This window comes from Lygodium microphyllum, chromosome 15 (genome assembly GCF_053477565.2).
Source record: "Lygodium microphyllum isolate KBCC chromosome 15, Lygodium_microphyllum_v1.1.10, whole genome shotgun sequence".
In the NCBI taxonomy this organism is placed as follows: domain Eukaryota; kingdom Viridiplantae; phylum Streptophyta; class Polypodiopsida; order Schizaeales; family Lygodiaceae; genus Lygodium; species Lygodium microphyllum.
Window position 1 is genome coordinate 150825528 of NC_141149.1, and position 21451 is coordinate 150846978.

The following is a 21451-nucleotide window of genomic DNA, read 5'->3' on the forward strand; positions in this document are numbered from 1 at the left end:
AACTTGACATAAGGAAAAGTGTACAACTTCACATTGGGAAATTAGAAAAGAAATTCACATTTAAAGCAATAGAAACAAGTTACATCTATTGTACGTACACGTGGGTGGTAGATATAAATGTGTGTAGACATTAATGAATGTATTCATGCACAAACACAAGTTATGCTTATGAATTTGCTTACAAGTATGCACATGTGCACATGTAAGCGCACACCCATGCATGCATGCATACAAAATAGTAAACAAGGTGTTTAAATAAGTAGGAAAGATGTTTTGGTGAGTTCAAAATATTGTAAACAGATCAATAGGATTTGTAAGGCAGAGAGAAATGTATAGACTTTTCTACTTTTGGGGGGTTTGGGTTTCTTCTGTTTTTTTGGCGGGGTGTCACGAGAGAGAAAAAGAGAGGGGCATTCAATTAGAGATGTAATCAATAAAGCAAAGAATAATGAGTTTGAGAACAGAGAAACAGTCACATTATTGAATGAGTAAAAAGCAACTTGACATTAGGTAAGTTATGCAATCTGGGCAGGCCAACAAAAATTATATCTTGTTACCAGGCCCTTCATGAATAAGTGTTAATGGAGGCCAAATGTGTACAGTTCTGCACATGATTTTCACCATTTTGGGGCAGCACTAGGTCCTTCGCATGTCGAAGCTTGAAAATAAAGACATATACAGGGGTGTTTACAGAGAGAATGTATAAGGCCCTAGGCAATGAAAATAAACAGACATACAGAATGGGTGTTTGCAAAGAAGGAAGCATTAAAGGATAAGGCCCTAGGCAATAGTGACTAATTAATTAATGAGATGAATAATGAAGAGAAGGGTGATATAAGCATACACTACAATCATGGACCATTAGAAGTATGGGAGCATTTTAGGGGTTCCCATTAGAGAGGGCAATGTCATCAAATCAAAACTTCACAGCTTGGAGCTGTAATCATACACACCACGGCCACTCTTTCTCCCCAACCAGCCGGCATCCACATGCTGGACTAGCAGTGGACAGGGTCGATATTTGCTGTCAGCAAGCCCCGCATTCAAAACCCGCATGATTGAAAGACATGTATCAAGGCCAATGAAGTCAGCCAATGCAAGAGGACCCATTGGATGGTTGGTACCCAGCTTCATACCATTATCGATGTCCTCAGGTGTGCCCACTCCTTCCATCAATGCATAAAAGCCCTCATTTATCATTGGCATCAGTATTCTGTTGACAATGAACCCAGGATAATCCTTTGAGCAGCTAACTGTCTTCCCAAACCTACGTTAATTTAAACTAGTTAGCCATCTGATGCAACAAACTTCATTAACAACAAATCACTGCTTTGCTGAGTTAAGGTGTGATTAAGCTCTCCTAAAAACTATAGTAAGACTTCATTTTTATGGTGTAACTACCTCTCTGCAAGCGCCTTGGTTGTCGCAAAGACGTCATCATCAGTAGCCATGCCCCTTACAACTTCCACAAGCTTCATGATTGGAGGAGGATTCATAAAATGCATACCAATTACCTTCAACAATAATGTCCAGAATCAATGCAAATGCTCCAGCAATACTGCATAATTTTAAATGAATCCTTAAAATCAACTTGGTGCATACTTGATGAGGCCGGTCAGTCGCAGCTGCCAGTCTGGTAATAGAAATAGAGCTGGTGTTGGACGCCAAGATTGCTGATGGCTTCACCAACTTACCCAATTGGGAGAATAGATGTTTCTTTAGGTCTTCATTTTCTGCAACTGCTTCAATCACAAAATCAGAGGGTTTCAGCTCTTCAATTGAAGTGCTAGTCTTTATAAAGGCCAGTGACTCATCAGCTTGTTCCTGCAAACACAGCAAAAGCTTGGGAGGGTTAGATTCAAGAGGATATCCAATACAATGACTTCAAACACAGTCTGCTCTTTACTCCAACCCAATTATCTATGATTCCACCCTAGGCCTGTCATTCTAAAACTTTCTGTACAAGAAACAGAGAACTTGAAACTTACTTTTTGCTATATCTCTGTATATATCAGTAATGTGGATGCACACAAATAGTGGGAGTGAGTTAACAACGTGAGAAACTAGTCAGACCACTTACACACAAGGGTATCCCAGCCATGCACATCAAGCCTGACCTAACCCCCTCAGGCAGCAAATGCAGTAAACCCATTCCTTTTTATTTCCATTTCATTTCAAGTGTATGCATGCTGCCTCCTTGTTCTTGTTCAGATTCTCAGCTTAAGGGACATAATTACCATACCTTTGTGGCATCCTCTTCAGGTAAAGGAAAAGCCAAGCAAAAGAAAGAGAAGAATCCAAGAAATGGGAGTCATCTTCTAACTCTAATACAGATACAGAGGGGGAGCGCAAGGGATATCCCAAATGTCCACGCTGTAGGTTCCTTTGCATCCCTAAGTTTGAGGAGCCTACTTCAGGTCTGTCTCATATTCTGAGAGGCCTTGGCTCATCACCAGTGGTGCATCAAGTCATACGACTCCATGTGGAGATTAGCTGCAAGGTCTCTGTTCTCATGACGGTACACTCACTAGTGTAATCTCCTATTTGGGGTGTTGGCACCTTGCCCCTATTGCCCGATTGTCCGTCTTTGAGCTTCTCTTGAGAGTCTTGCATGTTCTAGACTTCGGCTTACATCTCCTCTTAGTTCATGGCCTTATGCATCTCGATACCCTATTTGTCTTCACCATGCAGGTTCTCTTTGTTGAGGACTCTTCATCAGGAGCCATTCTTGCGATGAGTCAGTAGGAGAGGGGGCTGCACAAGCTCCATTGTCCTTCTAGTGTGAAGGGCCCTTGAGGCATCTTCCTTTCACCACACTTGTTCCCATTTGTGCACCACCATCCCCCACCATCTCCTTTGGTGGTTCCCTCATACTCCCATCCCATTCAAAGGGGGGTGATATGGTTGTTGTGGATTCCCTGGCCCTTTGTGTTTCAAATGGGCATTCCCAAGATTATAAGGAGATTCTTTAGGGATCGTAGCCTCCTATAGACTTCTCTTTCACGCGGTGGCCTCTTTCCTTCAGCATTGAGCCACCATCCCCAACCACTTGCATGCCCATCCCATGGCCCTTGGTCTGAGTGGTTCTTTCTTAGTAGGTTTCGGCACCTTTGATAGCTCCTCGCTATCATCTCTCGATTTGGTCACAAGCATTGCTAACCCATTCCCAACTGGACATCTTCGGAGTGATCCATTTGAGGCCTCTCCAATCCCATTGGCCCATGGTGGCCTCCCATTGGATTGAGCTTTCATTTGGGAAAGGGGGTCCTACTCCTTGGCTAGCATTCATCACCAATGCACCTCATTACTAGTGGCAGTCCTCCTGCAACCCTCGGATTTGTTCCATATTCTTTGGCCTTCCACCACATCTAGGATCTCAAGGGGTGTTACCAATCATGCGTGTCATGTCTAGTCATCTCCAACCTGTGAGCCGTAGTCCAAGTCAAATGACAGCATTTAGAGCTTTGGCATTGTGTCTATCCATCATTTTGTGTGTTTTAGAATTTAGATGGAGGTGACACCAATGCATTTCATTTTTGGCATGGTGGTCATTTTGGTCATTAGGCCAAGTTGACCAAGGTGCCTGCATTTTGGGCCTAACTAGTTTGTATACCAGTTCTAGTCTCAATTTGCCTATTTATACGCCACCTACCCCCTCACTCAATTCAGTCATCATTCAGCCAAATCCTCCTCGTTCTTATCTCATCCCTTGCTTCTGTCTAGTGCGCATATCGATGCTCCAAGCTGTGTGTTGGGGCTGATTGTACCAACCTTGTATTGTTCTATCGTTTGTCAATTTTTTCCTTCTCAATTCTATATTTCTTTTAGTCTCCTTCTCTATTCTCTCCAAGCTCTTTTTCCCTTCCACTGTATACTCTTATTATCAACCCCTACCAAGTAATGTTTTCAAGTAAAGATATCATGGATAACAACCAAGAACTCCTCAGAAGCTTGCAAATTCTTTAGCACCTTGCAAAATTATACTCTCATGTGCCACTACTCGTCCATATTGCATTAGAACTATGCAAGCACTATTCCTATATATATATATCACACTAAACGACAAAAACTTTTCTTTCAAGTTATTAACTATTGTCATTTCTTGGTGCCCCATATGGTACTATGCCAGCATAGCAATAGAGAATGGTCGTCTTGAGGCTTGGGTCATCGAAACAATGTTCCAAATGCATTCACCTGCAGGAACGAGAAAACAAGATAGGGGATATTCACATACCCATTCTAAATAGTGAGAGGGTCTCCCCACACCTCGAGGATGACAAATCTTGTCAAGGACAACTATGGGACAAGATGGGGTTACATGATAGGCCAAAACACAACCACTATGTAACTATCTGCTATCTATCCACCCTTCATCTTTGCCTATCACTCATCTACAACTCATGTCCCTCTCATTCATTCGCCAACATCTCATCTCCCTCTCATTCGCTCACCTACAACTTGTGAGTCATCTCTATCTCAATTTTCATCTTATTGTTAGAATTTGCCAATTCCATGGGCAATGCCCAATGTTTTAGTCTTTAGTTCTTAGTGTGAACACAACTAAAGTTATAAGTTGTGTCACCACTCTTAGAGTTAGAGTTAGAGTTAGTTAACTCTAGTTGAGTTAGAGCTAGGTCTATCTTAGACCTATCTTGTACCTTTCATTCTTATTCTTTCAATTCAGCAAGTACACTCTACTCTTTTGCTTCAGGACACTCTCATTGTCTCTCTTTTCTCTCCTCCATAGCTGGCTGTCATTTTCCAACATTTGGTATCAGAGCAAGGTTCTACACGTGGATTCAGTTTGTCTACTGTTAGCCGGTGCTGCCCCACCTAAGGTCCTATTGCTGTCAGCCAGCTCTCTGCCTGAGGAAGAGAGGGACGAGCTGCTGTTGTTTTCAGCCTGTGTGCAGCCCTACGCACAATACCGTACACAGCTCGAGGAGCTACTATTTTGGAGGAGCTGCTGCAGGTTTCAACTCTGCCCCTTATTTTCTCACCTTTGCCTGCCATATTCTAAGCCCTACTGCGATTTTCTGCAAACCCTAAAAAGTGCAAAAAAACCTAATTTTCAGATTTGGGGTTTTTTCGAAATTTCTACAAATTCCTATCCATTTTGGCCATCTCTCTTCCAATCTCAGCTCGTGCCATCCAAAATTTGGGGCTTTTGTCAATTTTCACTCCCGAAGTTCAAATTGATAACCAATACGAAGATAATTCACAATTTCTTTGACATTCCCACAAAAAATTTCAGGGCTTTTGCCAAATTTGTAGTCCCACATACAAATCTTCATTGGAAACACCAACATTGCACAATTTCATCAACATTTGTGCAAGAAATTTGGGGCTATTTGTCCTAGAGGCTTCGACATGCATCACGAGGCATGTTCCAATTGCTGTTCACTGTCGTCACATACCTCGAGGTGACATTACTGCAAAAATTCAAGTTGTAAGGTACAAATTTCTTCAATTTCTTTGAAATTTTAGGAAGAAATTTGGAGTTTTTGCCCAACACGCATTCCAAGGCAGCAAACAAGTAGTACAGCAGGATTTAATTGATGTTAATACAAAACTCTCTTCCAAAGTTGTACCTTGGTTTCCACATCTCTTTGATGTCTTTGAGGGGAAAGGCGGGGCAGCCCCTTACATTTGTGGAGTTGGAAGGTCTCTTATTGCAAGAGGAACAAACTTGGAAGAATGTTCCATTGCGTTCAAGAGACGTGGCTATGCTTTCCAAGTTCAAAGGCAAAGCAAAAGTAAAGCAAAATACGAAAAATCAGCAAAAGGGTGAATCTAGACAGCCATCAAATAAGGCTGTCCAAGACATAGAAAAGTCTAAAAAGAAGGGGAAATGTCATTATTGCAAAAAGCCAAGTCACTGTATTGATGAATGGCGTAAGAGATTGGCCAAAGAGAAGAAAAAGTACTCCGGTTTGGCTGTCCAAGAGACATCAGCCAACAAATCTACTGATGGTGATGCTTCAACCAACTTTGTGGAGGAAGACTATGCATTTCTAACTTGTAGTTATGATTCTTCAATGGCTGATTCAGCATTTAATGTTGCTAAAACGCAACAAACATGGTATTTTGACAGTGGAGCTTCAAAGCACATCGCTTCTAGGAAGTGTTTCTTTTCCTCTTTGCATTCAGCCCCTACTGGGAAGCGTGTTACATGTGCAAACAACAGCAATTCTAATGTTTGTGGCATTGGGACGATCACTATTACTATTACAGGTGGTTCTGATTTCATACTTCTAGATGTCTTATTTTTGTCTGGCATTACAAAGAACCTGTTGTCTATCTTTGCTTTTAACAAGCATGGCTTTCAAGTCATCTTTGAGGATAACAAATGCATTGTCAGAGACGAGGAGATGAATTATGCACTCAGGCTGTCTAGGACCTTGTATAAGGGTTTATTTTTGTTGGATACTTATGGTGCACAGTCTCATGATGCTCTAGCAATCACTACTCTATTACCTGCTATGCAAAATGCAGAGGTATGGCATGCCTGCTATCGACATATGAGTTTTGGGAGTTAGATGACCCTTCAAAGATGTCATATGGTAGATGCATTGCCTCCAGTGGAGACTCCATCTCCTCATGCATGTGAAGGATGTATTTTGGGCAAGATGCACAGATTTTCCTTCAAAAAGGATGGTGCAATGCATGCTATCCGAAAATTGCAACTTATTCACTTTGATGTTTGTGGTCCCATGAGGTCACGTGCACTTGGAGATCATCTTTACTTTGTTACATTTATTGATGACTACTCTCGGTATACATGCGTGTTTGGACTGAAAGCAAAATCTGATGTATTTAAGCATTTTAAACATCTTGTTGCAAAGCTTGAGACTAAAACTGGCTTGAAAGTGCAAACACTTCGCACAGATAGAGGGGAGAGTACATGTCTCATGCTTTTGAGATATATTTGCTTGATCAATTACGCATCAAACCATTGTTAGAATGACTCCTCAACAAAATGGTGTTGTTGAAAGGAAGAATCGCACTCTTATGGAGATGACTCGATGTATGCTCAAAAGCAAGGGGCTACCCCATAAATTTTGGTTACGCGGCCTTCAATGTGAAAATCATGTGTTGAATCGTGCACCCACTAAGGCACTAAAGACAATCACCCTATTTGAAGCTTGACATGGCAAGAAATCGAAGGTTGACTAATTTCGAGTGTTTGATTACATAGTCTATGCACATGTTCCGAAAGAGCTTCATGGGAAGCTTGATGACAAGGCTATAAAATGCATATTTATCAGCTACAGTTCGGAAAACAAGGGCTATCGCCTATATGACCCACGCACAAATAAAGTTTTTGTCAGTAGGAATGTCATATTTGCTGAAAATGTTGCATTTTCACATGATCAGTTTCAAATGCCAACCACCCATGACACTGGTGATGTCTTTGAGGATCTCTTTCCACTTTCATTGGAGTTTGTACCTGCTGTAAATGGCCGGACAGACATAATACAAAAAGTTGTTGCACCATATGTGCCTGAAAAGCAAGATATTGATGATGGTTTGCCACATGCAATGGAAGATGCAATATAGCATGAAAGGGCTGCGGTAAATGCAGCAAAAACAGTCTCGAGATGGCTGTTACAAACTCTTCAGGAGAGTAAAATGGATGCTGCTTTAGCTCAACGCACTAGAAGGGCTGCTAGACATGCACCACATGATGCAAGGGCAGCCCATTTGGCTGATTTTACAAAAGTAGATGATTGTGATGAGCATGTATTTATGAGCTCACTGTTGGATAATGATGAGCCTACTGTTAGCCTGCTCTAGTTCAGTGACAGTCTGTCATCTCCTGGTTGTGAGCTCCTGTCAGAGTCTGGCAGGAGACAGAGGAGCTCTGTCAGTTTAGGTATAGCTGTTTTTTGTGGCAGTCAGCCTTTAGAGGCTGCTTGTTGGTGCAGTCGGCCAGTTTGGCCAAGTCGGCCGGCCAGTTTTCTGGCCAAGTCGACCAGCTTTTTGGCCAGTCGGCCAGATTTATGGCTGGGGGGCTATATATAGCAGCCCCGCCCATCAGCCATACACATTGTTTTTCAGGTTCAGCACAGTCTCTCTCCTCTCCCACTCCGGCATCGGTTCTGCCCTTGCTTCCAGCCTGATCTGGTGCCCTCACTGACGCTTCGGGCTGCGTGCAGGGACTGATCAGTCCATTTCAGAGTATTCAGCATTCATTTCAGTCAGTGCAGATATTCTTCCTTCATTCTCTGCTTTCTCTCTGTCTCTCCTCTGTGTTGTGTTTTCTTCTTCCGTTGCGCACTCTCACATGGTATCATCGCCTAACTGAGAGCACGGAGGATCTTCCCCGACAGAGAGACACCATCCCGTTCTTCTCCTGCTGTCGATTCCTTCCCCACAAGCCAAGGCGGCTCATACTGGCGGCTCCAACTCTTGCGTTTGCTGCAGGCGGCTGTTTCTGAGGCTGCCACGTCATCAACACTCCTCTCTTGGGTGCGTTTTCTGCCAGGTGGCCATCCCTACAGCTAGGCGACACTACTCCAGGCTGCGTCTTGCTGTTCTAGAGGTTGTTCCACCTTTTGTGGGCCCTTTTCTTGCAGGCGCCAATCTCCCAGGCTGTGTCTTGTGTTCCGCAGTTTCTGTCTAGGTGATCTTCATCAGACATCATTGCGTTTTGCAGCTCCAGGTGTTTGTAGGCCTCCACAGTTTGTGTTTTGGTGGTTGGCGACCCTTCTGCTGGTCATCCTTCGGCATCGGCAAAGATTTCTTTGGTGTATTTGGTGTTTGCAGATTTGGAAGATGTCTTATCAATTTTCAAGCTTTGACGACTTCGAGGATGAGCTTCTTTCACATCATTCCTCTGAGCGGAGACGGGATTATCAGGAGTTTCGTGATCGACGACGGGAGGAGTCTCCTCGCACCCGTCCTTCTTCAATCCATGCATCTCAGAGGGTTCCATCTACAATGAAGGTTCCATCGGTGAAGACTTCTTCAGATGTCCGGATGCCTTCCTTGATTCCCTCGATACAGGTGCCTGTACTTCCTTCCTTTCTGAAGAAAGACAAGTTGGATGGTTCCAACTATTCCCTCTGGTCGTGTAAGGTGGAGTGCATCCTCGATACATTCGACCTATGGGAGCTTGTTTCTTCACCCATCGACCATTCCCCCGTGGATTCGTCCGATGGAAGTTCTATGGACCGTGCAGCCTTGTGGGATCGGCTCAACTCTAGAGCCTGTTCCTTTCTCTTTATGAGTCTTCACGACTCAGTCTTGTTCATGTTCACAGGTTATAGACGGCGGCGGCAGTGTGGAAGAAGCTTGTGTCTTTGTACCAGCATAAGATGTTCGCCCACAAGATTTCTTTGGAGAAGAAGCTGCGGATGCTCAGTCTTGATGATTCTTCTTCCATGAAGGAGCACATCACGAAGATGGAGGACATGCGAGGCGAGCAAGCCTCTCTTGGTTGGGTGATTTTATCCGAGGATATGGCGATGATTCTCTTAACTCAGCTGTCGTCTCCCCGATATGATGTCTTCTACACCAGCCTCATCACCTCGAGGACCCGCGAGAAACTTCTATGGGAGAAACTTTCCTCGCTTGTCTTGGAGCATGACGAGCGTCTCAGAGAGGTGGGTGCCAGTGGCTCCACCAAGGCTTTTACTGCCGGTACCAATGGCGGCAAGAAGAAGAAGCAACAAAAGGCCAAGGCCAAGGACAAGAAGGAAGAGGACAAGAAGGAGGAGGGCAAGAAGGATGCGAAGGAGAAGAAGCCCAAGTACCCACACTATGGAAAGGGCACTCATCCCGAGGAGAAGTGTTGGCAAAAGTACCCCCATCTGAAGCCCAAGGAGAAGGACTCCAAGGCTGCCCCAGCCACGACAGAGTCTGCTTTTGTGCATGTCTTTATTGAGGAGGATACAACCCTAGCTTCTACCACTCATGAGAAGCCTTGGCTCGTGGACAGCAGAGCATCTTCTCATATGACCTTTAGACAGGATTGGCTTCAGGATCTTCGTTCAAGAGGGGGCACTGTCACCATTGGTGACAACTCTACAATTCCTGTTCGAGGCATGGGGACTTTACCTATGTTTTCTGACAGGCGGTTTTTTTCCGCCAAAGTTCTTTATGTACCTGATTTAGGTTTTAACCTATTGTCTGTGCATGGTCTTACTCAGCTAGGTACCCGAGTCATTTTTACGCAGGATGCAGTCACAGTGGAGGATGCTTCTACAGGTGATGCTCTTTGGACAGGTACACAGAAGGGTGGGCTCTACCAGCTCACAGCCTTGGCTGCGAGGGCCTCCCACGAGCTTGGGCTGCTTTGGCATGCTCGTTATGGGCATCTGAACCTTGATTCTATTCGACGGGCTTCTCGGAGGAAGATGGTGGAGGAACTTCCCGATTTCCCTCCTCTCCACACCTTATGCCCCAGTTGCTTGAGGGGCAAGCAGCATAGGCAACCTCACCCAAAGGTTACTTCCAAGAGGGCTTCTTCTCCGCTTGAGTTGGTTCACACTGACCTTTGCGGACCTATGGGCACGGCCTCCCTTGGGAAGGCCAAGTATTTGATGCTGATTGTGGATGATTTCAGTCGTTATGTGTGGCCTTATTTCTTGGAGTACAAGAGTGAGACGTACTCCCGTTTCTGCGAGTGGAAGGTTTTTGTGGAGACACAAACAACTTCCAAAGTTCATGGTGTACGAGCTGATCACGGTGGCGAGTTCACTTCTCACCTTTTCTCTCAGTTTTGCAGGGATCACGGCATTCGGGTGGAGTATTCCCATCCGAATACACCATCAGAGAATGGTGTTGTAGAACGTGCGAATCGGACCATGGTGGAGATGGCCCGATCCATGCTGGAGCATCGGAGTCTTCCTCATTTCCTTTGGGGTGAGGCGGTGGCTACAACGGTGCATATTCGCAACCGCTCTCCGACTTCGGCCTTGCAGGACATGACTCCCTATGAGGCTTTCTTTGGGAGGAAGCCTTCCGTGTCCCACTTTCGCATCTTTGGTTGTGCTGTTTTTGTCCATATGGACAAGAAGAAGAGGAAGTCGAAGCTCACCTCTAAGCCGCGACAACTTATCTTCGTGGGCTATAGCAAGACCACGAAGGGATATCGGCTCTACGACCCGACTACACGAAAGATTGAGGTGAGTAGGGATGTGATCTTCGATGAGGCTTCCGCCTCTGAGGATCCGATTGATGGATCTCTTCCAAGTGCTTCTTCGACATCGACAGACCCTCCCTCTCCCACCTTCTCTCCCTTCACTTCCTTCCAGGATACCTCTTTTCACCCCTCCTTCTTCGGCTCCTCCCCCCCCCCCCCATTCCTCCTCCTACTTCGGTTTCTCCTCCCCCTTTGGCGGAAGTGACTCCTTCTTCTTCGAGTACTTCCACCCCTTCAGTCTCCCTTTCGGAGTCTTCTAGGGATCCACAGCCATTCGATGGGGAGTCTTCTTCAGATGAGGAGGATCTAACTTACCCTGGTATGGGGGAGTCCCTTTCTGAGATAGGTGCTTTACAGGTTCCGGAGGCTACTCGGTCTCCCTCGCAGCAGGAGGAGTCTCTTAGGATTCCTTTGTGGTATCGCCGGCTTATGCAGGATTCAGGTGTTACTCACTTTCCTGCTTCTTCTACAGGTCCCCGCAGATCAGCCTACTTACAGGCCTAGCGGGAGAATTCACTCTGTGTGAACTATGCTCTTATGTCACAGATTCTTCAGAATTCTGAGCCTTCCACAGTGGAGGAGGCTCTTGCCCAGGATATTTGGCGACAGGCTATGCAAGCAGAGCTCGATTCCATCAAGCGGAACCATACTTGGAAGCTTGTTTCGCGTCCCAAGAAACGGAAGATGATAGGTGTGAAATGGGTCTTTAAGACCAAGTATCTTGCAGATGGCTCCTTGGACAAGCATAAAGCTAGGCTTGTTGCCAAGGGTTTTGCACAGCGAGCAGGTTTGGATTACTTTGAGACTTTTGCTCCTACCACTCGGATGTCTACCATTCGAGTTATTTTGGCTCTTGCCGCTCACCACCGTTGGCCTATTTATCAGATGGATGTCAAGTCAGCCTTTCTGAATGGCGTCCTTGAGGAGGAGATCTATGTTTCACAGCCTCCCTGTTTTCTTGTGCAGGGGAAGAAGGATCATGTCTATAGGCTGCGGAAGGCCCTTTATGGCCTGAAGCAGGCTCCTCGTGCTTGGTACCAGCGGATTGACCGCTTCTTTCTTCAGAGTGGTTTTCAGCGCTCCGATCATGACCCCAACCTCTACTTTACGGTTATGGGTTCTCTTTGTGTTTTGCTTATCTTGTATGTCGATGATCTTATTATTACAGGGAGCGACACTCCGCCGGTGGAGCATACTCGGTCTATTCTACGACACGAGTTTGACATGACAGATCTAGGGATCCTTCACTTCTTTCTAGGACTAGAGATCTATCAGATGGCACAAGGCATCTTTATCTCGCAGCACCGTTACATCTCCGAGCTTCTTTTGGAGTTTGGTATGGCTGAGAGTCTGCCTATTTCATGCCCCATGGACCCTGAGTCCAAACTTTTGGCAAATGGAGTTCCCCTTTTTGATGCCACCCGTTACAGGTGCCTTGTTGGTTCACTTATATGGCTTCTTCACACTCGGCCCGATATCTCTTTTGTGGTGGCTTTGTTGTCTTCTTTTATGAAGACTTCTACTCAGGACCACTGGAGGGCTGCTTTGCGTGTTCTTCAGTATTTATAGGGGACTCGATCCTATGGGATCATGTATGGAGATGGGATCACTCTTTTTGGATGGAGTGATTCTGACTAGGCAGGTGATGTGGATTCGCGACGATCCACTACAGGTTATGCTTTCACCCTTGGCTCTGGTGCTATCTCTTGGAGCAGCAAGAAGCAGCCTATTGTGGCACTTTCTTCTACAAAGGCCGAGTATCGGGCCTTATGTTCGACCGCTATGGAGGCCGTTTGGCTCCGTCACTTAATGGCAACGATTGGCTTTTCCCCGACAGGTCCTACGGAGCTGCGCGTGGACAACCAGAGTGCCCTTGCTCTGGCAAAGAACCCAGTATTTCATGCTCGCACGAAGCACATTGAGGTTCAGTACCACTATATTCGAGAGCGGATCGTGGATTCGGAGCTGGCAGTGGCCTATTGTCCCACCGCGGACAATGCGGCTGATCTCTTCACAAAGCCTTTGCCTCAAGCTTCTTTGCTTCATCACATGCGGTTGTTAGGTCTTCAGACCCTCCTAGGATCTGAGAGGGGGTGTTAGCCTGCTCTAGTTCAGTGTCAATATGTCATCTCCTGGTTGTGAGCTCCTGTCAGAGTCTGGGAGGAGACAGAGGAGCTCTATCAATTTAGGTATAGCTGTTTTTTGTGGCAGTCAGCCTTTAGAGGCTGCTTGTTGGTGCAGTCGGCCAGTTTTCTGGCCAAGTCGGCCAGCTTTTTGGCCAGTCGGCCAAATTTATGGCTAGGGGGCTATATATAGCAGCCCCTCCCATCAGCCATACACATTGTTTTTCAGGTTCAGCACAGTCTCTCTCCTCTCCCACTCCGGCATCGGTTCTGCCCTTGTTTCCAGCCTGATCTGGTGCCCTCACCACTGACGCTTCGGGCTGCGTGCAGGGATTGATCAGTCCATTTCGGAGTATTCAGCATTCATTTCAGTCAGTGCAAATATTCTTCCTTCATTCTCTGCTTTCTCTCTATCTCTCCTCTGTGTTCATGTTTTCTTCTTCTGTTACGCACTCTCACACCTACTTCCTTGGACGAAGCTCAACAAGATGTACATTGGATGCAGGCCATGCAAGATAAGTTAGACTCTATTGCCACTAACTCTACATGGGATCTTGTGAATTTACCACTTGGCAAGAAGCTCATTGGCACAAAATGGGTTTTTTAACTCGAATGCAAGGCTGATGGTACCATTGACAGGTACAAAGCACGGTTGGTAGCAAAAGGCTATGCATAGAAGAAGAACATAGATTATGAAGAGACTTTTGCTTCTACATCCTGTAGGTGAGATGTGTAATTGCTATGGCTGCAAATTATAGTTGGAAGGTACATCATTTGGACATCAAGGCAACATTCTTACATGGGAATTTGCATGAGGATGTTTATGTGTCACAACCTCTAGGGTTTGTGGTTAAGGGGAAAGAGCACATGGTATGCAAGCTAAACAAAGCTTGCTATGGCTGCAAATTATAGTTGCTATGGCTGCAACTATAATTGCTATGGCTGCAAATTATAGTTGGAAGGTACATCATTTGGACATCAAGGCAACATTCTTACATGGGAATTTGCATGAGGATGTTTATGTGTCACAACCTCTAGGGTTTGTGGTTAAGGGGAAAGAGCACATGGTATGCAAGCTAAACAAAGCTCTTTATGGTCTCAAACAAACTCCCCATGCATAGTACTCTAAAATTTATGCATATTTGGCCATCAAAGGATTAAAAAACAATCCAACTACTCCCACTCTATACATTAAGAATGAAGGGGGAAACTTGCTGATTATTATCCTTTATGTAGATGACACACTGCTCACTAGACCTTCAAAAGCAAAAATTGCAAATTTTACAGCTGAATTAAAACATACATTTTCTATCTTAGATATGGGATGTTTACACTATTATTTGGAGATTCAATTCACCCAAAATCAGCATGGTATCATCATTCACAATCACAATATGTGCATAAGCTGTTACACAGGCTTAATATGCAAGATTGCAAACCTATTTGCACTTCTATGGAGCCACGCTTAAAGCTATCTATGCATGATGGTGAAGAGATGTTTGATGTTGCAATTTACAGCCAGGCTATAGGCTCTATCTTATTTATCTTTGCAACACGCGCCTTGACATTCAGGATGCAGTATCTCAAGTGAGCAAGTATATGCGAACCCCACAGACTATACATTAGCAAGATGTTAAGCGGATCTTCAAATACTTGTAAGGTACTCAGTCATATGCATTATTATTTCCCAGGGGGGAAGACTTGCAATTACAGGCTTACAGTGATTCAGAGATTGGGTTGGTAATGCCAACACTAGGCAGTTTAGTAGTGGATATTGTTTCTTTCTAGGCCGTTCATGTATTTCATGGCTAAGCAAGAAATAGCCTATAATGGCTACCTCACCCTATGAGGCCGAGTACAAGGCAGCCTTCATGGCAACAGTGAAATGTGTATGGTTGCATAGATTGTTAGCTTATCTACATTTATCATTGAAGATTCCTATACCCATTCTTTCAGACAGTCAGAGTACTATTGCAATGGCACGAAATCCTATGTTTCATGTTCGCACGAAACATATTGAGGTGCATTACCATTATGTCAAAGAGATGCTATATAGGAGGGATTAGCTTGATGTATGTTCCTACACAGGAAAATATTGCGAACATTTTCACCAAGGCACTAGCTTGTGAGAAGTTTTAGGTTTTTTGCAAGTTCTTAAACTTGCTACCCTTTGGTGATTGATGATTCCTATACTTTACCACATTGGCATTGCTGGGGGGTGTTAGAATTTGCCAATTCTATGGGCAATGCCCAATGTTTGTCTTTAGTTCTTTTTCAGTTCTTAGTGTGAACACAACTAAGTAATAAGTTGCATCATCACTCTTAGAATTAGAGTTATAGAGTCAATTAACTCTAGTTGAATTAGAGCTAGGTCTATCTTAGACCTATCTTGTACCTTTCATTCTTATTCTTTCAATTCAGCAAGTACACTCTACTATTTTGCTTCAGCACACTCTTATTGTCTCTCTTTTCTCTCCTCCATAGTTGGCTGTCATTTTCCAACACTTATGTCAACTTGTTATTCTAACTTCTCACCACTCAGCCATCTGTTGTGTTCACACTTAAACTCAGCCATCTTGCTACCCACTCTTGTGCTCACATACGCAATACTCAATGGACTCCACAAGAGTATCTCTACTATTTTGCTTCAGCACACTCTTATTGTCTCTCTTTTCTCTCTTCCATAGTTGGCTGTCATTTTCCAACACTTATGTCAACTTGTTATTCTAACTTCTCACCACTCAGCCATCTGTTGTGTTCACACTTAAACTCAGCCATCTTGCTACCCACTCTTGTGCTCACATATGCAATACTCAATGGACTCCACAAGAGTATTGCTTGTCCCTTACCCCCTCCTCCCCCCTGCAACATCAACTTCATGGTGAGATGGGGTGGCATTGACTGGCTACAAGAGGAGGTGCTTCCTTGTGTATACATAAAAGGTTGATCTCTTTTGTGCTTAGGCTTTGACCCCTTGCATTCTTATAGGGCACACATGCAAGTGAATGTGAGAGTGCATCATTGAAGAGAATCACAAACACAGAGTGAAAAGGAGAGAAGAAGAGAAAGCGGAAAAAGAAGAATGATGCACTGAACAAGGAAGAAGGCTGAATACAATGAGGATTGATGAGTCCCTACATGCAGCCCAAGGTGTTAGCGAGGGAACCAAATCAGGCTGAATAATGATGATGGCACCCCCGATGGTGACAAAGACGGAGAGTATGCAACCTGCTGTCCACGAAGGAGAAGGAGAGGACTGTAGCCACCTAACAAAGCACCTATGAAGCAAATGAGTAAATGATTGCCTCAACCTGCCAGCCAGCTATAAATAGCTGAAAACCAGAAAATCTGGTCGACCAGCTATTTGGGGACACAAAAAATCTGGCTCACCTGCATTAATTGCAGTCGACAGCAGTAGAAAAATGCAAAAATGCTGACATGGCCTCCTTGGACTAAATCGCAGCATCTTGGAGCAAAGTTGCTGACAAGGCAACACAAACTAACACATGGCTGGCAAACACAACACGTGCATACAAAACTGTCAAAGCTCCAATGTCTCTATCAAACTCTGACAAGAGCTCACAACCAAGAGATGGCAAATTGACATGTTGGGTATGGAGCTTACGAAGATGACCAGCAAGCTATGGCAGATGGAACTCCATGAGAGAGAGAGAGAGAACACAAACTAAATAGATAGATTGATAATAATAAGCGAGAGATGCAAGATGATAGTACAAGTGATAGGATATAAGCTAAGGTATCCACCTACACCTTTTACCCTTATTTAAGGCTAAGTGGTGTAAAAGGTGTTCACACCTAAACACGTACTTCTACACACAATAATGTTTGTTCACACATGGGGATAAATAAATCTAACAAATCCCCCTTAGGGTCATGGGTTACAAATCACGTGACACAAAGCATACAAAAACAAAAAAGGAAAGGTCTTACCTTGAAGAGGCAATGTCTAATCCCATACAATGATTCTAGAAAAGGAGATACATAAGTGAAAGAGATACAACACGAGGTAGGTCATGACATCGTCTACTAACAAGCTCATGGACCCAATGTAAGACATGGTTCAAAGATGTGTGTGCATGGCTCAGAGGCTAATCAAAAGACAGCATTGCTCAAAGGCATTGGGCACATGACGAGAGGCCAAATACACAGATATAGCTTTTGGGATCCACTCAAAGGTCATGCGTAAAGTGACTAGAGTCCCCCCTAAAACATAACTCCTTGGTGAATCAAATGGAATAGAAAGAAATACAACTCATTTTGGATTAAAATCCAAGTACACGACCACACAATTATTTAATAAGTGATGGAAGGTACGTGAGCACAGTGAGTGTCTAATTTCGAGCATGCATTTTTAAATATTTTAATTTTTAATTTTTCAAATTTCTTAATTTTTACTTTTTAAAATTTTTATGGAGATAAAAAATCCCCCCTCCATGTTAATATCAAGGACTGTGTGATCAATGTCGATCGCTTGCAATAGTGTCACCAAGCAGTGTGCACTTGGCGGATCATTTTTCGGCCAATGTTGAAGGCAAGCACTTGAGCGGTCTTCAACATGTCGTCGAAGGGCTCAATTTGATGTAGACAATTACCAATGTGAAAAGCCCCAAATTTCGGAGAAGAAATTTTGAGAATTCAGGCTGAGATTAAAGAAGGCCCAAATTTTGGTCATGAAATTTGGAGAAATTTTGAAGAAAATTGAAAAGCACCAAATGCATGGGAATTGCCCCCCCTTAAGAAATAATGGAACCTTTATGATTAAAGGTTGAGCAAAAAAAGAAATAAAAATTAATGTGGCTTATCTCAGGTGCATGGTTGTCCACAAGACAAGCTGCAGCCTGTCATGACAACTAGTGGACAGATCCACGTCGGCAATGTGGCACGTGTGAGGAGGATGGAGGTCACCTTAGATGATGCACCAGTTAATGAGCAGGTCGCCTTATCAGCCAGAAACAAGGTGTTCAACTGGTGCTGCTTGTGATGAAGAAGCAACGGACCGCTGTAGGCGTGCTGACGACTAGGACTGCGACACTGTGGGGCAGTGTGCAGGTCTGATAGGTCCTGGGACAGGGTGCAGGTCACGAGGGCAGACAGGTAGCATAGCACTTCACTTCCTTCTGCTTCTCTTCTTGTTCTTTGCTGCGGTTATCATACACAGCAAACAGATCAGAGTCTTCTTCTTCTACTTCTGCTGTTGCTGTATCATGAACAGTGGGTCATGGGCTGTGCACACAGGCTGCTGTTTCATCGGGACAGATCAGATGGACTGCTCTGATACCACTGTTGCATATGGAGCTTACGAAGATGACCAGCCGGCTATGGCAGATGGAACTCCACGTGTGTGTGTGTGTGTGTGTGTGTGTGAGTGAGTGAGAGAGAGAAAGAGAGAAAACACAAACTGGATAGATTGATTGATAATAATAATAAGTGAGAGATGTGAGATGATAGTACAGGTGATAGGGCTTGAAAATATAAGCTAAGGTATCCACCTACACCTTTGACCCTTATTTAATGCTAAGTGGTGTAAAAGGTGTTCACACCTAAACACACACTTTTACACACAATAATGTGTGTTCACACACGGGGATAAATAAATCTAACATAACATACATGAAGTAACGTAGGCCAACACCCCCTCCCACATCTTGGGAGAGTCTGAAGACCCAAAATCTCATGTGATGAAGCATAGAAGCCTTGGGCAAAGGCTTCATGAAGAGATCCTCTGCATTGTCTGTGGTAGGATAGTAGACCACCAATCCGCTTCCATACATAATGATACTAAACCTCTATGTGCTTCGTGCAAGCATGAAACACGCGCAACTGAGTGGGATCTCTGTGCGGAAGGCATCTCGGCCAACATCCAATGGAGCCAAACTGCTTCCATGTGGAACAAAGAGCACGGTACTCAATCTCTATAGAAGAAAGTGCCACAATAAGCTACTTCTTGCTGCTCCACGAGATAGCTCCCGATCCAAGGGAGAAAGCAAAACCTGTAGTGGATCATCTCCAATCCACATCCTACCTAATCTGAGTCAATCCATCCAAAAAGAGTGGCCCCCTCTCTATACATGATCCTATAGGATCAAATTCCTTGTAGATAGCACAGAACGCGCAAAGCAGCTCTCCAATGAACCTAAGTAGGAGGGGGAAATATCTGGCCAAGTATAAATAAGCCAGATTAATGAGCCAACAAAGCATCTGTACCGGGTAGCATCTAGGAGGGGATTACCGGTCGCCAAAAGCTTAGACTCTAGGTCCATGGGGCAAGAAATAGGCCGACATATGGCCATACCAAACTCTGAAAGTAACTTTGAGATGTACTGTGCTGGGATATAACGATGTCATGTGCCATCTGATAAATCTCCAAACCAAGGAAGAAGTGTAGGATCCCAAGATCCATCATGTTGAACTCCTATCAAAATAGCTCTAGAGTCCGATCAACCCCTTGTGAGTCACTCCCTACAATAACAAGGTCATCAACATACAAAATGACCAAGACACACCTGCCACCCTTAATCTTATAGTAAAGGTTGAAGTCACGATCTAATCAATGGAAGCCCCTCTATAAGAAGAAGAGATCAATCCTTTGATACCAAGCTCAAGGAGCTTGCTTCAGGCCATAGAGGGCCTTCTGCAACCTATAAACATGGTCCTCCTTTCCTTGCATAAGAAAACCAAGAGATTGTGAGACAGAAATCTCCTCCTCCAAGACGCCATTCAGAAAGGTAGACTTTGGCATCCATCTAAAAAACAAACCAATGGTGATGAGTTGCAAGAGCCAAGATAGCTCGAATAGTGGGCATCTGAACTATAGATGTGAAAATCCCTGAGTAATCCAACCTTGCTCGTTGGGCAAATCCCTTGGCAACAAGCTATGCCTTATGCTTAACCAAGGATCCATCTGCAAGATACTTGGTCTTATAGACCCACTTTACACCACTCACCTTCAACTTCCTGGGACGTGGAACCAACTTCCAAATTTGGTTCCTCTCGATAGAATGAAGCTCAGCTTGCATAGCATTGCACCAAACCTCCTATGCAAGAGCTTCATTAACTATAATAGGCTCACAGTCTTGAAGAATCTGTGACATAAAGGCTTTCACACAGAGTGAACTATCCCGTTGGACCTGAATTCTAGCCAATCTGCATGTGTCAATAGATGTCTCACAGAAATGAGTAATCCCTAGCTCCTCCATGCGCTGTCAATACCACCTAGAAACGGTGATAGGCTCATCCCGCTACAAAGGAGATTGAGGAGCCTCCAATACCTGTAATGCATCTGTTTGCCCAATCCCCCCCAAAAGAAACCAAAGATGGGAAAGGGATAGGAATACTCGATGATAAGGTAGAAAAAGGAGCCATCAAGGGTCAAAGGGAAGAACGAGAGAGAGATGGTGTAAAAGAGAAAGGAGAGGTAATTGATGACAAAGAACCACTTGCAATAAAAGTACCATCAATCAAATCTCCGAAGGTTGTAGCCTCATCAAAGATCACATCCCTACTCACATTGATCTTTTTTTTCTTTAGGTCGTAGAGCCAATAGCCCTTCGTGCTCGTGCTGTAGCCCACGAAGATAAGCTTCTTCGACTTAGGGTTAAGTTTGCTCCCTCTTTTCTTCTTGTCCACATGCACATATATATCACACCCAAAGATGCAAAAGTAAGATATGGAAGGCTTCTCCCAAAGAAAGTCTCATAGGAAATCATATCCTTCAATGCTGAGATAGGTGACCTGTTGCGGATATGAATCAATGAAGCCATTGCCTCACTCCAAAGGAAATGAGGTAAAATCGAATGCTCCAACATCAATCTCGCCATTTCCAGCATGGTCTGATTGGCGTGCTCCACCACACCATTCTCAAAGGGTGTGTTCCGATGGGAGTACTCCACCCGAATACTGTGATCCTATAAAACTAAGAAAATATGTTAGAACAAAACTCACCACTACGGTTTGCTTATACACCTTGAACCTTGAAAGACATTTGTGTTTCCACAAACACCTTCCACTCACAAAAGTTGGACTACGTTTCATTGACGGTGACAAAGATGAAGACAATGATGGAGATGAAGAGTATGCAGGCTGCTATCCATGACAAAGGAGAGAACAGTAATCACTTGACATAGCACTTATGAGGACAAAAGAGTGAATAATTATCCCA

The 21451-nt window shown here is 44.3% G+C and overlaps 1 protein-coding gene across 2 annotated transcripts in view; it reads right to left on the reverse strand.

Moving 5' to 3' along the window:
* Nucleotides 1-467: 467 nt before the first annotated feature.
* Nucleotides 468-21451, reverse strand: part of LOC148025222 (3-hydroxyacyl-CoA dehydrogenase family protein) — a 60117-nt gene continuing 39133 nt past the window's right edge. Inside the window, exons 3-5 of one of the 2 annotated variants that reach the window (XM_087695017.1) lie at nt 1603-1824; nt 1402-1514; nt 468-1267 (exon numbers count right to left, since the gene is read on the reverse strand). In XM_087695017.1, the coding sequence (XP_087551143.1) occupies nt 925-1267; nt 1402-1514; nt 1603-1824 (678 nt within the window). In that variant the 3' untranslated portion in view covers nt 468-924. The remainder of the gene's footprint in view (nt 1268-1401; nt 1515-1602; nt 1825-21451) is intronic. The other variant, XM_087695018.1, reaches the window with a different exon arrangement.